The sequence below is a fragment of the Diadema setosum genome, chromosome 2 (genome assembly GCF_964275005.1).
Source record: "Diadema setosum chromosome 2, eeDiaSeto1, whole genome shotgun sequence".
In the NCBI taxonomy this organism is placed as follows: Eukaryota; Metazoa; Echinodermata; class Echinoidea; order Diadematoida; family Diadematidae; genus Diadema; species Diadema setosum.
This window is the reverse complement of record NC_092686.1, coordinates 26,872,085-26,890,390: the sequence shown is the minus strand read 5'-3', so window position 1 is coordinate 26,890,390 and position 18,306 is coordinate 26,872,085. Positions and strand designations below refer to the sequence as shown.

The 18,306-nt window shown below is 38.3% G+C and overlaps 1 protein-coding gene across 1 annotated transcript in view; it reads left to right on the top strand.

Annotated features, from left to right (window-relative positions):
* Positions 1 to 18,306, top strand: part of LOC140241351 (putative receptor-type tyrosine-protein phosphatase mosPTP-1) — a 212,815-nt gene that overhangs the window by 59,389 nt on the left and 135,120 nt on the right. Inside the window, exon 2 of the mRNA XM_072321088.1 lies at positions 17,408 to 17,547. Coding sequence (XP_072177189.1) covers positions 17,408 to 17,547 — 140 coding nt within the window. The remainder of the gene's footprint in view (positions 1 to 17,407; positions 17,548 to 18,306) is intronic.

Here is an 18,306-nt window from a genome sequence, read left to right as displayed (position 1 = left end):
GTGCAAATTTCTGCGATAGTACCCGGAGCAATTTCGCTTGCCATCTGGCTTGAAAAAAATTTCCTGTTGCAAAGGTGGAAGTGCTTTATTCATCATTTTATAGAAATGCTACTTTTCAGCAGAGGAAATGGTCTCTTGAAAGAATGAGTCATAAATCTGACACTTGACGGCATAGGGGAAAAAAATTTCTTTTTTTTTTACGCAAAAGAAAAGAGGAAAGATGGTAATTCCACTTAAAATGCTGAAAGGCAGAATAGAAAACACATGAACTACCTTGTGCTGTGTAATGGGGTAAAGTGGTCTGTAAACCTGGTCCACCACCATCAGGGTAGTATTGCTTCTTTTTTTTTTTTCTCTCTCTCTCTCTCTCAGAGAGTGTAGTTAAATGAATCCTTTAGAAAAGCACACATCCCTGTGTGCAGGAGTGATTATAAAAACCCTCTTTAGACAGATAAGTTAATTGCATCATTTTAATTTGCCTTGGGTATCAGTGTTACAGATGAAAAGGTGGTATGACACACTGTAGCAAAATTAATTACATGGTAGATATAGATTGATGGGTAGAGTGAGAGATAAAAAATGAGAGCAGGAAAAAGAAAGAGAGGGAGATGGAGAGATACAAAAAAAAAGGAACCTGATGAGTGCAGCAATGCTTTATAGTTCATGTTATAGTAGAGAGGGAGAGAGGGAGAGATTACATAAAATAACAAAGTAACACAGCAACAAGTAAAAGAAAAGCATGCATGTATGTACTGTATGTAATGAGAATATATCGCAGATGGAGATACGATCAAGGGAGTCACATTCTGCTTTAATATAGAAGGGCTAAAAATGCATTACTTGTTCTATGTGTATTTAATGTTAAAAATATCACCTTTCACAATCTTGTATTATGTAAGTTGATAGAAAGCTGTGAGATAGTGCATACACTTAATATCACTTCAATACTGGTAGTTAGTTTTTTGTTCTGTCTTTTAATTTGACCTCAAGAAGAATTAAACTCATATGAAAGCAATTCAGAGAAAGGCATAAAAGGATGTGATCTGATGGGATATGAAATAAATGATTAATTTATTCAAACTTCTCTTGGAGGGATTTTGTTTATTTTAGATGTAAGCCTGTGGCAAGCTTTGTGGTTGTCAGCCGAAATTTTTGTTTAAGAGAGATATGTATAAAATGCAAATTTGTTAATAAATTGGTGTGTTGTAACTGATATCTGTGTTCATTCACATACATTGGCAAAACAGTGTACTTTTTCACTTCAGGCTTAGTGAAAGTATATATTGAAGGCTTTACAAGAAAGAGAAAATGGGGTGGAATGGAAAGACTTTTAACTGTAAGCTGACCATTAATAGTGGCCACTCACCCTCAATCGATGATACCCATGGTAAAGTGTCTTTCCCCCGTTCAATCCCCTCCAATCCCACGAAACGAAGACGGGTTGATGGATGATTATAGATTCACATTTTGGCATCAACTAAAATGCATCGATGGTAGAAGCAAAAGATGCCCACAAGCAGAGAGAAACTGCATCAAGGGATAGACTTTTTTTTTTCTTTCAGTTTCTTTGGATGATTTTTTTTATTCCAGAAATAGGACACAAGAAATGAGTTATGATTTGGCTTTTCTTCAAAATAAATAGAAAAATAAAAAGACAGAAAAAGAGATGATGCACATGATATAAAGTCAATCATTTGAATCTTTGCAAACATATGAACTGGTATCTCATAACAACATCAGGTTAGATGTCATCCAAGTCTGATGTCGCATAACCGAATGAAAAAGTTTCCATTCGTGATCTTGTTTTCATATGTTTTCGTCCCCTGAGAGGCTGTTTGATGTAGAAGTAATTTGATGCTCTGTACTGACTGCAAATTGCAAAATAACTTGAAGAAAATTTGACTTATCTGCTTTCCTGTACTAAGGATTTTCATGTTTGTTTATTTTTTTGAGATGGGGGTGAGGGGATTTGGGTTGGATAATATGTCTTGAGCTCAATGTTTTCATTCATGTCATCAAGCACTGACAGAATATAAGTAACCAATTGGATTTCATACTTTTGTAACCCCCATATTAAGGTGGATCAGGAAAATTGAGAACATATCTTTGATTTCATAATGCACATTATATTCATCCGTGGTAATGGCAAAAATGATGGGATGAGAGTAATTCAAATTTTGTATCACTGAATTATACCCCATGAGTGATGGTATGTGTTGCGTCCAGCAAAGATTAAAAACAGCAGCAGCAACAACAACAAAACATTTATTCTTCTCTGCACAATTCGTAGAGTGAATTTCACACCCCTCTTTCTTAAGAGACTGATGACATTTTTCTTTCTAGTGACAATCTTTATACAATTAACATGTAGCAGAAATTACTTCTAAAAAAATTTAAAAATTGTGAATTACGGCCTTCATTTGCAGAGCTACCAAATCTCCCACAATTTGCATGAGGTTGCTTGAAAACTAATATCTGTTCATATCTTGACAAGAGAATAATCAAAGTCTCCCTGGGCCCTGTTTCATGAAGAGTTAAAATAAATTATAAAGTTTATTTCAGCTGTAAGTCTATGGCAGACTGTGTGGTAAGGAAATTCAAAATGTTTTTATCTTTTAATAAAATGGAGCCCTGCTGCATTTAAGAATTAGCTAAACACATACAACAGGTCTCCCTTATTGCTCTTAGAAACATTTGTGGTTTTGATGTGATGGTTTGAAATAGCTCCTGTGTGGTAGGGGTAGATTGTGCTGTTTAGCGGTAAGAAATGTATCAACTGGTCTTTGTGTGTGTGTGTGTGTGTGTGTGTGTGTGTGTGTGTGTTAGATTTTATCATTATTTGTGTGTTTGTTTTAAATACTCTGCTTTGAGGTATGATTAGTTTTAATATGGTTTTTATCAAGTAGGCTAATATTTCTACCTTTCATATGATCTGTCTGATAGTTGTAAAATTGATTTCATGAAAATTAGTTTTTTAATTTCTTTTTATAGAATGCTCGAAAATATCTGTCCTATAGATATATATATATTTAAAAAAAAATCGGCCTTTAGTATCCAATCAAGGAAACGAGAATGCACAGGTATTTACCCAAATATAGATTGTATTATTCTTCACTGGAGAGTGGGAGGGAGACAGAGATAGATATATTGAGAGATAGATGAATTGATACAGAAAGAGAGGGAGGAGAGGATAATGACAGAAAAGTGAAAGCAAAATTGATAGCGCCATATTGTTTCTTTCATTATGTGCCGCGTACATTGTTTGAAAGCGAGTGTGTTGTCGCCATGGCAATGATGACACACGTTCTATTCGGTCGTAGTCCCCCTGTCTGCCAGAATGCTGCACCGCGATAAGAAAGGAGGAATGCAGGTCAGCCATTGTCACCGATCGTCGTCGTCACCATCTCTTCGTTTATCCTTCCCCTGTGAGGTGTGCAGGGGTGCCTCCATCTCCCCAGGGTGTAGGCTTCGTCAATGCTGTGCATGAATGCAAAGCGACCGTGGAATACTGTGGACTCCCTGCCAGTAATGAAGAGTTCTGAGATGTGTGTCCTTAATGGAGGTGGGGAGGAGTTCACACTGTAACAGAGATCTCCCGTTCGTCAAATTTTATTTGCAATGCGCACATTGTTCAAATATCCCTCATATCCTACCCTGGCCCCCCATAAACCAAACCAAACCAAACCAAAGCCAGACCAAACAAAATGACAGACAGCATTGTTTAATAGCCACCATCTAAATTCATGAGGAGCTACAATGTAGCAGGTGCTAGAAAGAAGAGCAGTCTGGCACATGGCAGAAATTGTTCCCTAGACACAGCAGATGATGCACTGAGATTTTCCACCATAACAGATGCAATAAAATCATAAAGCATTCCTAGCAATGTACATCTGCTTTGCCAGATAAATTGTAGTTTCCTTGTAATCATTGTTGAAGTATATATGTCTGGAGTTGAATATATGCAATATATATAACAATAAAACAAAATGCTGCTTCTTAAGAGATTGATGTAATTGTCCTTGGTACACCACACAGGTATTCATATAGACATTTACATGTAGCTCTAAAGCAGTACAATTGGTGCAACATATGGACAAGATTCAAGAGAAATACAACCAAAAAAAAACACGATTACTCAAAGAATATGACACCAAATATTTCAATCTCGAACTTATAACCCGAGTGCAATTCAGGGAATGTCCCTAGGTAGATCAGAATGCCACGATTCCATTTCTATGTGCAGGTAGTGACTCATCAGCAGCATTGAATAATGCGGCTGGTGATAGTAATGCAGCAGTAGTATGGAGGGAGTGTGTGCAATTCAGAGAAGAGCATCATGTAGATGGCATACCACATGCAAAGTGTGCCAGGTGAATCGTGGAGTATCGCTCTGGCACTGTGAAAGCGTGGAGTTTTAATACCTGCCAGCAGTATACCTTGCCGTGCTGTACGTGACATTTTTAAGAAAAGGTATTGATGGTTCATTAATCAGTAGATTCATTGCTTAGTTGATCAATCTTTCTGGCAAGTCACCTGTGTGATGTTCATTGTATTCATCTTGTATGAGGTAACCATAAGGAAGTCTATCGCTGTCACTTTCTTGTGACAAGATGTCATATGGATGATGAAAATGAGACTTTTGATCGAGAGTAATCTGTAGCAAATAGTGATTTTATTTTGGTGTCAAGTACTTGTACTGTTTATTGCTCTAAAAATTGTATCATTATGTGGTTTGACAGCTGGCAATAGCAAAATACATGTTTGGTCCTGTTGTTGCCGCCATCATGAAAACAGCTTAAATTATTGTTTATGATAAAGGCAGTGTATTTGTAGATAGTTAAAAGAAGCCAGTTATTGAAGAGGAAGGGAGAAGGATTAAGGGAGAAGAGTAGAAGGGAGGAATGCAAGCTGAAGGTGATTTTGAAATGTTTTTTGCATTCGTTCGTCGCGCACTCAGCTTTGATTTACAATGGTTTGTGCGCGTGATAAAATTTTGTTCCATCAGGGGATCAGTGCAGTGCTCCAGCTAATCTAGGAGTAGAATTACCACCAGGCAAGTTACTCTTCCCGCGGGGAAGAGTCTTGTCTGGTACAAATAGCCTGAGTGCCTCCACCCTCCCCACAGAGCAGTTTCTCTCAGCTCAGCTGTTGAAAATGGGGGGTCAACGAACTTGCTCTCCTTCAATTATTCGCGGCATGTATAATGACGCATTCTTGGCATTGCCTGTATCAAGCTATATGACTCCTTTCCTCTATACCCCCTCCCTCGACCCTTCCAATTGTAATTTCTGTCTGTGCATTTGAGAACAATGGCTTGTATGCAATAACCTCATAATTTTAGCAGATGTTTGGTTGGAGTATGTATTTTTCTCGGTAAAGCATAACATTCCCAAGTGTATTGTATGTTGTTTGATAAGAGGGAAAATATATCCATGGAAATAATATTGGTTATACTTGTCGGCCCTGAATCCATTTTATTCTTAAGGAGTGACTTTGAGAAATTGCTTCTTCTAATTTCCCTAGATAGACAGTTATTCCCAGGTATGTATACTGTAAAAGTGGAAATTTTCGCGGTGTTGAAATTTTCGCGCATTTCGCGCAACCAGAAACTAGCGCGAAAATAAAAACACGCGAATATTTTTGCTTGCCATACGTTCCTGTGCGTGATGTCTTGATTCCGCGGAATTAAAAACACGCGAAACTCTTCTGACCCGGCCTAGCGCGAAAAATTAGTCGCGCGAAAATATCCACTTTTACAGTACTCAAACTGAAAAATATATTGTTGCTATTGCTGTTTTGTTGTTATCAATTGAATGCTATACCTTCCACAAAAGAAAAAAGGATATTTGTACAGGTTTGATATGGTCTTATTGTCTTGACATCAAGCCTGCAAGATTCAATGATGATTAACTTTTTGTGATATAGTACAAAGGTGTCCAAATGCAAAAATATTGATTATGCTTATCCTTAGAATGCAGTAAATACATAGTCATACAGCTGTACATTTATATTCATTGGGTAGATAGATAAACTTGGAAGGATAGAAAATGCTGTGCTATGTATGCATGCATTTCTTATCCTTAGAATGCAATAAATACATAGTCATACATTTATATTCATTGGGTAGATAGATAAACTTGGAAGGATAGAAAATGCTGTGCTATGTATGCATGCATTTGCAATGCAGTCAAAAGATAAAAGTACTCTGAGAAGTGACCATAAGACTTGCAGTGATGCAGCAATTTGACCTCTGCCATATATGGAGTCCTATAAAGGGTGATGAGGTTTGAAATTGATAACCAATGGACTTGCCGCGGAGGAAATTTCACTGACTCACAATGTGGAACCACACATCAGTGATCTTGCAGTGGTCAGTATGGTGGTTGTAGCTATCTTTGTAAGATGTGTAAATAGTGAAGTGGAAGGAACAGAGAGGACAGACCCAAGGCCATGTGATATCATGGGATACCTGTGAATGTGAGTTTGTCCATTATATGGTTGGTCCTGAGTCTTAGTTTTCATCAATTATGCCACTAATTCATGACCTTTCATGATGAATTTGATACTAGCACAGATGTCAATATTCTTGCATGTGACTTTGTATTTCATTGAATGTCTACACAGAAGCAGATTCCTTTTGTGAGGTGCTGTGAATAGGAATGTTTTCATAATAATCTGTATGACTATGAAAAGGTGAAATTACAGGTGTCACTGATTTTCTCTATTCCTTGATCAGAAACATGCATTTTCAGGTCATGACATATAAATGCAATGTTTGTAAGGTGCAAAAGCACATTTTTATGCCTCCGCCACGAAGTGGTGCTGGAGGCATTATGTTTTCGGGTTGTCCGTCCGTCCGTCCTTCCGTCCGTCCGTCCGTCCTTCCGTCCTTCCGTCCGTCCGTCCGTCCGTCCGTCCTTCCGTCCGTCCGTAATGAATTTTGTGGACAAGGTAACTATCAAAACCTGTTGAGGTATCCTAATGAAACTTGGCATGTATGTGTATTAGGGGGTGAAGTTGTGCCTATCAACTTTTGGGTGCACATGCTCAAGGTCAAAGGTCAAAAGGTCAAGGTCAAATACATAAAATTTCACTATTTCCACCATATCTATTGAATGCCTGAAGATATTTTCATGAAACTTAGTGTATACATGTATTACCCAATTAAGATTCTCTGGTGAAAGTTTGGGTCATGAGGTCAAAGGTCAAAGGTCAAAAGGTCAGGGTCAAATACATAAAATTTCACTATTTCCACCATATCTATTGAATGCCTGAAGATATTTTCTTGAAACTTAGTGTATACATGTATTACCCAATTAAGATTATCTGGTGAAAGTTTGGGTCATGAGGTCAAAGGTCAAAGGTCAAAAGGTCAAGTAAAAATATTAAAACTTCTTTTTTTTTTCTCCATACCTTGGAAAATTGTTCAAGGTATCTTCATGGAACATAGTATATACATATACTAACTGGAAGTGATTATCTAGAGAATGTAGGGTTCATGGGGTCAAAGGTCAGTGGTCAAAGGTCAAGTGCAACACTTCAAAATTTTACTATTTCCCTCCTATCATGCAATGCCAGCAGGGTTATTTTTTTTTTACACTTGGTGTATGCATACATGTGTAACCTAAATAGAAATTCTCTGGAAAGTTTTTTTTTTCTTCTTTTTTTGCCTCAAAGGTCAAAAGGTCAAAGATCAAGTGAAAGTGCTGAACTAACTTTTTCCTCCATATCTCGGAAGTGGCTCAAGTTATCTTGAAACATAGTACATATTATGCATGTTCTACCTGAAAGTGATTATCTTATGAATTTTAGGGTCAAGGGCCAGATGAAAATGGTAACAATTTACTATTCAATTCAGAAATTGCACTTTTTCTCCACACCTGTACCTTGAAAATTACTCAATGCCTAAATGTATGAATGGGTCAAAGTCGAGTTAAAGTCCTTAAATCCCTAGATACATGCTCTCCTATTCATCCAATTAAACCTAGGTCAAGGAAGGTGAACATTCAACACATTTGTGACAAACTTGTCATTTCAATATTTTGCCAATTTTGTGAAAATGTAATCACACATTGTCCACATGTACTATCTAGACCTATTGGGAAAATCATGCATTATGGCGGAGGCATACCAGTCGCCAAAGCGACATTTCTAGTTTTTTATATATATGTGAGGTTTTTTAATTTTTTTGTAGTGAATGAGAATGACAAACACACAATTAATACATCAGCTTTTATGTGATACACTTATAGGTGTGTAACACACTCCGGTGTACATTCATTAAGCAGCACAACTGTGATGCAAGTGAATTGTCTGTCACACTAGACCAGCAGCATGGCACACAAAACCGTCATTTGTGCTTGACCATGGTACAACGTAGCGATACTCTGCGATGTTTATTTATGTCTCTCGTGTCCTGGAATTCACGAGGTTCCATGGGTAGAAAATGAAACGGCTTCGACACGACACGACAGACGGCAGGTTGGCTGAATGCCTCCCCCGGGGGTTTTATTCATAGGGAGAAGCAGCCTCGTTCTTTTCTGCGCACAGTGCCGAGTACGCGTGTTTGCTGCCCACATGCAGTACTCAATGTTTCTGAGAAAATTTGCAAGGGATGCCCGTGTGGATTGGAAAGCCAATATGCACACAGGCCTTCAGTGCTGGCGGACTTGTTCTCCTTATGCTTGCATGAACAAGATAAGACAGTCATCCATACCTCTGTGGATCATTAGAATGTGCTCATTGAATGACATGCATGGATTCAAAGAGAGAGAGGGGGGGGGGAGGGATATATACATTGAGAGAGAAATTCAGGGTTAGAGGCATGGCTAATATTTTGACCTTGATATCTCTGAAGCTTATGTTTTTTAGAGCTCCAAAAGTATGCTCTATTCATCAGCTTCTGTGGCAGTGTGCAGCAATATGTGTATCTAATTTTCTAAAAAATCACACTGTACTCCGGCAGCTGCATAAAATTTCTTTCATCAATACCAAGTTTGACATGAATAAATTCATCAGCTTTGACTTCTCCACAAGTAATTTCACTGTTCAGTTAGTATGCATTTTCTCTATATTTGTTCATACTAGCCACTGGGCTTACGGTACAATAGTGCAAAGCTGATTTGAACACCATAATAGAATACTATGGTCGATAATCACCACATCAAGGTTACTACAAGCAACATTAAGGAATTAATTTGCCATTAAATTTGAATGAGGTAGATGAATAAAATGGTGTATAATATACCTTGTATTGATATGTGAAACAGTGTAGAAATAAATGTTGGGCCTTCTTTCCTTCTCTTTATCTATCTCTTCACCCTAAATATCCAGCTGCTCCCATGCCCCACACATACACCCAGTATGCGGGTATATGTGTAGATTGTGGACTAAGCACATGCTGTTTTAATTTACATCTTTTAATAAAATTTACATGCTGTTAAAATTTACAGCATGTTCAACTCTTATCAAATAAATTTAAACTGAAATCAAAATGTGAATCTGTATGCTGTATTGTCTAATTATACACATTATGAAAACTTGCCCTTTTTTGCTTCATCGTGGATTGTATTTAGTCAGGTGATGCAATCATTGTTTACTTTTCTTGTCATTATTAAAGTCATGCCCCTTCCTGGTCTGTTTTCCTCCTTGCACCAGTTCTGGTTAAAGGGGCAGATCACACAAAAATGTGAGAAGGTATATGAGTGATAAGTGTGCATGCTGAGTTGATGCTCACCAAGCTGGTGAGAGGATCACAGACTTCCCTGAGGCACTCCTAGCCCATCAGATCGAGGCATGGGACGCGTCAGCTGATGTTGTTGATGGATCCTATACCGACTTCTTTTCCTGGCATGGCTGGCATCCTTCACTCCATCATCTCTAGATAGAAGAGAGGGACTTGATCAACCTGCTCCCCCTCATTACCAGCCCTCATTACAGAAATATGATGGGGGGGGGGGGGGGGTTAGCAGCATTTAGCAGGTGTATTGAAATGTCAGGCTCCATTAAACTGATCTGTGGTGTTTGTGTACATGCAAATGAAAATGTGTTTGCAGAATTCTGCAAGGTCTGTATTGGCAAATATCGAGGAGTTGTGGAGGAGGAGGAATGGTGGAAAAGGGGGCAGCATGGATGCCCTGCGGGAAGCAGCGGTGAAAGGAAAGTGGTAGCATACTGTGTATAGTATATACCATGAGGAACAGGAATAAGTGAAGGAGGCTGAAGTTAAAGAGAATTGTGGTGGAGCAAGCTTGCGAGTTTATGCAGATGAGAGAGAGAAAGGGAATGATACACAATTACATACAAATTATGTATACATACCCACCACAGATCACACACACACAACATTCACTTTATACCTTGGTACTCATACAATGGTACTCATACATTCATGACTATTAAAACAATTAACACTTACCCACCTTGCACCCAAACACGCTATGCACATACAGTGTACGTATCTATACACCCTTTACCCATGATATACACAAGGCATACCGGTACGCACTACAATGTACACTGACCACATGCAAACCTCTAATACCTCATGTGTCACACTGTGCGCGCGCACACACACACACACACACACACACACACACACATACACATACACACACCCACACACACCTACACACACACCCACACACACACACATAAACACAGAGAAAGAGAGAGAGAGACTGAGTAAGAGAGATATATTTTGAGGCATACTAACAAACATAAGCAGAGAGCTAGTGCTGCAGAGATTTATTGGAAGTCATATATTCACATCTACACCAGATTTCTCATTGTTTAATCATCCTTGTTCTTGTATGGGAAGTGCTTGGATAACTTTTAGCAGGATTACTGAATTTGATTGAGGAAGAATGATAAAATAGTAAGTGCTGAAGAAGGTGCTTTATGAATTAGAGTCTCTCTTAAAATATCAGTGAATCAGAATGAATGATAATGATTTCTCCACAAATTTGAAAATCTGTGTTTAACTCCTTTATTCATACAATGAATACCTTTCGGACTTCTTAAATCGTTGGCTGAGAACCAAAAGAACAAATTCACAATTTTGGGGGGTATTGAGTTATTGGTATCATTTTTTTAGAGCTTGATCTCTTTTACATCATAGTGTCAATTTTGAATTATTTTGATTTTCAATAAAATGTTAAAAAATCAAAATCACAAGGGCAATGTTTTACCAGTTGGAACAATGCTTAAACGAATATACCCACTTTTAATCAAGTAAATTATAAATTGTGCAAAAATTGTTTGGTTAATATTCATTTATGCTCAAATGTTATAATGCGATAGTGCCCTTCTGGTTCTCAGCTTACGAAATGTCGGTGTTATTCCTGGTGATGGCATGTATTGTAAAATTTTATTCTTTTTTTTTTTCTTTTCAAGAAATATTTTTTTCTGGTCTTATCTATTAACTACTCAATTCAGGCATGACCTTTAAAGATTGCCCAAGGAAACAACCTTACATGTGCTCTGAATTTCTCATTTCTGAGTCTCAAGTTGTATGAAGAGCAACATACTGGATAATGGGCTAAATATCCTTCATAACCAATGGAAAGTTAAAAAAAGGGATTATTCCAGATGTGATGTCACTATAATAAACATGGCGTAGTTTTATAGAGCTGTGGGCAGGAAGTACAGAGAAATGTATATATGTCCCAGACTAGAATGCCCAATTCTGGCATCTAATCAAGATTGCAATTTGTTTCCCTCTGGCTGTGATTGTAGGGCCAGACAAATATTTAAAGCACTTGTGCTTTGAATATAGAGGAACTCTGAATTATTTGCCACTGCCTTTGCAAGCGCTTTGCGGCTCCCCCTGATCCAATTTGCCTGCACAGTCATCGAGCCAACATTATGACCTTTTCTCCCAATCAAATGTTCTGATGAAACGTCATGATGCAAGCGGCTGCCGATAATTCAGCACCCTTTGAACATATGAGGGCACTGTTCTCGGGCTCTTTCTCCAAATGAGCTGCATGGCTGAAATTGCGAGGGACACATGTATCCATCATGATTAAGGCCACCACACTCTTTCCAGTCGTCGTTAACAGGAGAAATATTAAATGTTTGATTTTTATCTGGTTTTCCAGACTGTCTCAGCTTGTTCATTTCAATGGAACTTAAGTCTCAGATGAAAGAAAGAAAGAAAGGAAAAAAGCCAACAACATCATTGCAATGAGCTCTTGAGGAATGTCTAGAAAGGTCACGGAGTGGTCGCAAATAAGATAGCAATCTGTCGGGATCCTTGAAAACCTTAATCAGGCATCACGTTGAAACAGGGATGCTGGTAGAAGGGGAGAGAGAAGCAAATGAAACTCATGAGATTTGTTCTGTCTGAAGGTAAGAGCTGCTAGTTGTTTAAGGGGAATTTCACTAGTCAAAACTTCATGATAAGATGTTTTTTTTTAACTTCTCAAGCACAACAGTGAATATTTGAACAGAATTGGATGAAAATGACTAAGATGATAATTTTGTGAAGTTTTGCTAATGTTCACAAAACAGTTCTTAAACAGTCAATATGAATGGTCAAATGAGTGAGTTGATGCTGTCATTGCCTCACAACTTGTCACATAGTTTGTAAGCAAAATCTTGAAATTTCTTATTTGATCAAATGCATTTATTCAAATCCTAATATATCTGACTGATCATTTTTTTTTAATTATTCAGCCATGATATAGATTTTACACTTTTATAGCAGATTTATTTTTCACTTTCTTTTTGTAACTGACCAATGGAAAATTGTAAGGTGTTGACATAACTAGCTCGCTCATTCGCATATTCATATCAGCTGTTTGAGAACTGTCATTTTAAAGGTACTAGCCCACATTTGTAAACCTGCAGCAATTGGTCTCATAGTTAGCATGGAGTTTGGGTATGATTGCAGTAACACCTGTGCAAAATTTCGTTCCAATTAGTCCATTACTTTCATAAAAATAAATGAAAATGCACCGTATGCATGCGTATAACGCTCGCTAGCTCCGGTCCACATACGTACTACTTGCATGCGATACATGTGTAAGTTACATGTACGTATTAGTAGCTAGCCCCGGAGACCGCGCCGCAAGGCGCGGTCCTGGCGGCTACCTCGCAGCTGAGCGGGAGCAAAAATCACTGCCACATTCACGGCGACTTCACAAATAAAGCACGGCTAAATTTCTATCATAAACACAGTGACAATTAATACATTACCTTTTCGACTTGGTTTTTCTCACCCATTTATCTAGAAACTGCAAAATTTTCTACATTTTTTTAGGAGTAATAAGCGGCCTGCCCTAGTGCAACAGTGGAGAGACTTGCTGCTATATCCATTAGTACGCATTACGCATGCTCTCAATGCACTGCACTGCATGCATGCTGTGCGCCTGTGCAAGTGATTGTGAGTTTCAGTGAGCATCGGTGAGCTGAAGATATTCGCGTTATAAGACAACATTTTCTGCATCATAAGCAATGAAATGCATCAAACAGTCGCCGAAATTAATCATTTAGGTTTAATCGACCCATGTAAGTATTCCTAGTAGTTTTTGTTGAAAAATTAAGGAAATATAGCGCCGAAACGGCACCCGTTTTGTACAACTCCTCGATCTGAATGCGAAAACGGCACAACCCCAACGCTGCACGCTGCACGTTGGGGCTGGTCGCAGTTAGTACGTAGGTAGCCGCTTGTAATTCGATTTTGGGTCGGGTTGACCTGGTTTGAAAATTGATTTTAAAACGACAATTTTCTCTCTTTTATCGAATGGTATAGACAAAGAGCAACAGGTGAGGTACACTGTATGTTACTGTTATAACTTGTACATTGAAGTCATATTGGACCTGTTTTATGCAGTTTTGATTTTCGTGGGTTTGCAAATGTGGGCTAGTACCTTTAATCCAAATTTGATCAAGTTTTCACTGTTGTGCTTATGAAATGTTACTCTTTCTTTTCAGACTAACATATAACTTATCTGGAATTCCCCTTTAACTGGGAACAGTTGAGGCTTACACTGTAGAAGAGAAATGTTTGAGTAGCATATGCCTGCTCCCACTTTGTCTTGTCTTGGTCAAGGCTCGATCTTGGCCTGAAACCACATTCTGTTTCAGCTTGGTCTATGCCAAGGAAGAGGCATGTGTGACTTTTCTTTTGAGAGATCATTGCTCAAGACATGCACTTTATTGTTGTGAAAAAGGACATTAGCTTATACTGTCTTTGCCAATATATCTTGCAGTCATGTAGTCATCCCCCCCCCCATTTCTCCCCCAGTCTAGTTAAGCCTTTATGTCTCCACCATGAAAACCTGAGAATACAGTTTCCCCCAGTGCAATCTGAGCTCCCCAAAATCAATCGTGCTTTTCTGTCGAGACTGGCTGAAATACATCCCCAATTGATTTTCCGTAAACGCTGTGTATTCCTTACAACAATCGCAAATGTGGTATTGATTTCAGATCATATATCCTTTAGCTGGGCTCACCAAATGTAAACGTAATCTACAGCTTTGATGTGGATGAGAGTTCTGTCTTTGGAATGTGCAGTCTGCGTTGGACATATGTAGTGTACTCATATTTTTCCCAGCCAACCAAGTCATGATAGACTGTTAAAAAGGAGAAAGATACATAAGCCCTGTGTCTTTATTTCTTACTTTACTCATTTACAAACATATCTGCATTTGAACTAATTGGACGGTATGTTGTTGGATTAATCTTTCGGCGCAGACAAGAGAAGGTCCAGCAGCAAATCATGCTGGGAAGGCCACGTACATGCTGCCGGGTTTAGACTTGTAAGGAAGTATGCCAGAGGACAGGCTGTATGCTGTGACAGCTTGATGGCCATTACAGTAGAACAGGAAAGTGTGAGAGTGCTCTCTATGCTCTCTGGCAATGAGAAAAGTGTAGAAATTTGCACATCAAGGAAGAAAGTATATAAATCATTTTGCTCTGTAGACCACGTTTTTAAAAAAACATTATGCATTTCTATTTGAAGGTGAGAAATTAAGTCTTATACGCTAAAAAAATTTTTTCATCAAAGACAGACACAGGTTACATTACGTGATAGATTTACATAGTAGATTTACGAAATAGATTGTGCGTTTTAAGTATTTGCAGTATTTTGTGTTTCAACAAATACGTAAGCACCTTGGATGTGATATTTAGAAATGCTTTAAAGAAATGAGACAGAAAAGTTTCTTGTATCATTTCAATGTAGTCACAAATACTGTGTCGTCATAAATCTGCGGTAGTGTGTGATTTCAGTAAAGGGGTCGGGAGCAGTGAGGAAGCTAAGAGGAATTAATTTTGGGGTGCACGATATCCACGGGGGCCCCCTCTGCTTCAGGAGGTGGGGGGCTTTTACCGACCTCGACACTCTGGAATGTGGAGAACTCGGTCCAAGATTTCTTCGCGGGGATCCGGTCTGGAGGAAGCGAGTGATGAGGGGCTGATGCAGGGAGGGATCTGGGAGGGAAGTCCCCCGTGAGGATGTCGCAGATTTGGGAAGATTTGTCCAGTCGGCTTGTTTTGCGACGGAGCACGAATTCGATGAAAAACGTGCTTGAGACGTATCGCAGTGTTGATTAGCATGCATACTCGTTGCTCTGTGCTGGGATGAAAACAGTGTCAAATCCATAGCTTGAAGGTGGAAAAAAAAAAAACAGCTCAAAGTTTACCTTCTTTTTCCCCAATAAAAAAGGGATGCAGTTTAATGGCAGAAATTGTGTATTCAACTTGCTCCATACAAGTTTTTGTATGTATGTTTTGATGATCAAAAGTTGTGTTACCAGCCTACATGCAGTACATCACTACATACTCGGGAGATGAAGAGTATAGATGTCATCAAAACTTTAAATGATGTTGGCTTTTGGAACTCCTGTTGCCTTGTACTTCATTTTGTTTTGCTCTTTGGCTTTTTTGGCATCTGCATTTATGAATCTCATGTTTCATGATACCGGTATAATATTTATGTGAAATATGATATGACATGCAGTTCTATAGCTATATGAGGCATCAAATACTAGCAATGCTAAAAATTTTAGAGGTACTGATAGATGGTAGTACTTCACTATTTTATTGACTTTTCTTTGATATGAGTCAGTTTCAGGAAAATTCTATCATATACTACAGTGTATCAGCATGATTTAGATTTGAAGTAAGAAGAGAATAAAACCAGAACAAAAGACATAATTTTAAGATGAAAAATATACAGCAGTGAAGTACTTCAATGTCATATTTGTGTAATTCTTAAATATAGGTTTTTGTTTAAACCATTTTGTGCATGTGTGTGTGTGTGTGTGTGTGCTTTTGTGTAACTTGTCATGAAATCACAATTACCACAGTGTCACATGGTATCAGTCAATGTGGTACTAGGTAGATTCATAGATATGGCCGTCAAGTACCGATGAAGGTAAATGACTTCCTTCTCAACCAAGACAACATCCCGAAGTTTGTTTAGGCATTCCTACCCAGAACCACTCTGGGACAGTAAGAATCGCCAATAGCTCTATGTTGGTCTACCAGGGTGCTTAGTAGTCTCAGATGACAGTACTTTTATGGGGATACCATGGATCCGAGTGGAATGGCTGACCTGGCTCAAATATATTCGAGAATCTCACTAATGAAATGTGTACAGCTGTATCACTGACCTCTATGTAAGAAAGTACACACACTGCCAAAGAATCTTGACTGGATTCGACTGTTACCGATGAGCCTATACTTCCATGCACATAGAACATGTTTGCTGATACGAGGCTGACGGGCCCTATGTGTGTGTTTTTCAAATGTTCCCCGGATGGGCAGCAAATGAAGATTAATTCAATCATACCACCCATGTTTTCCATCACTACACATGTCTTTAATGTCCTGTGTTGCTACTTTTCTTGATGTGATGACCGTGATGGCTATTGCACATTGCTCAGCACAGTCAGCCATGGACATTATAGTTCTTGCGTGATGTGTCTTTTTGAGATCAATGACCTCTACACTTCAGCCCACACTATGAGAGCTGTTCCATACTTTATGTGCCATGTATCTTGCGGGTATAATATTTCAGGAACAGGGACTTGTAAAACAATTGTAAGATGAGTGCTTGAACTCTTGATGAAGAATCATATTGATGAAATAGGAACTATTACTAAGTATTATCAATTGTAAAGCAAAAAAAAAAAATAATAATAATATTTCCCACCCCAAATACTACATGTATATACAATGCACTTCAGGTCATGAGAAGCAATATTTTCATGAGTTGCCACTTTCGCAAACATCGGTCGACTTGCAACAATAACAAATTGTGAAATATATTGTGTATACTCTATTTTAACCCTTTAAAGCTTAAGCTTCAGATATCTGTTTGATAGACATCCTTTTTTTTTTAAATTAAATTTTGATTTAATTTCCTTTATTTTTGTGTTTTCCTTCTATCCTGCAGTACTGCTGCTGTGTATATCTTCCTCACAAGCAACTACAATCATAGCCTTCCGGGGGCAAACTGCCAAACTTCCCTGCCAAGCGTACCTCCACATGCATGCCAGAGTCAACCCCAGTACCGTTATTGTCTCATGGACAGAGGTGAGTGAATGTAAAGACTCGTAGGCCCGAATTCACGAAGGTGGTACAATCATGTCCATGGTTTAAACCATGGACAAAGACCGTATGTATGAGTCGCCAAGTGCCGCATGGCCTATTTCGTTACAAAATCAGTCATTTCCTCGATTTCGTCGACGATATGTTAACGTTACGTCAACGAAATGGCTGATTTCGTAACGAAATAGGCCATGCGACACTTGGTGCCTCATACAAAACTACGGTATTTGACCATGGTTTAAACCATGGTTTCAATTGTACCACCTTTGTGAATTCGGGCCAAAGTGTGATGTCGATGGCAAGCATTCTAAAGAAGTGACAACATTATGGCCACAATTAGGGCTGGTTAAAGATATTGTTTACCATTGGGAGCAGTGACTTAAAAAATGTTCAAGTTATCACATTTGCTGCTTAAGTGTAGATCAGTTATATCACAAAATATCCTACCAAATGAAAATTTTGCAATAAATCCTAAAATATGAGGAGATATCACTATTTTTCTCAATAAACCATAGCTGTAGATGGTTTAGTCTAGAAACAATTTTATTACAACTGTTATTCACATATCTACCATTTAAAAATATTTAATGTTGATTTTACGGGTTAAAATGTTTACATTGGTTGTTTCTATCCGTAACTCACATTTTGAAACTATTTTGAAGCACTAAAGCTGGGTTTTGTTTCATCTGCAAATAGTAAATAATGCCTTTGATTAATTTGCTGTGGTTCATCAAGTCTGTGGTT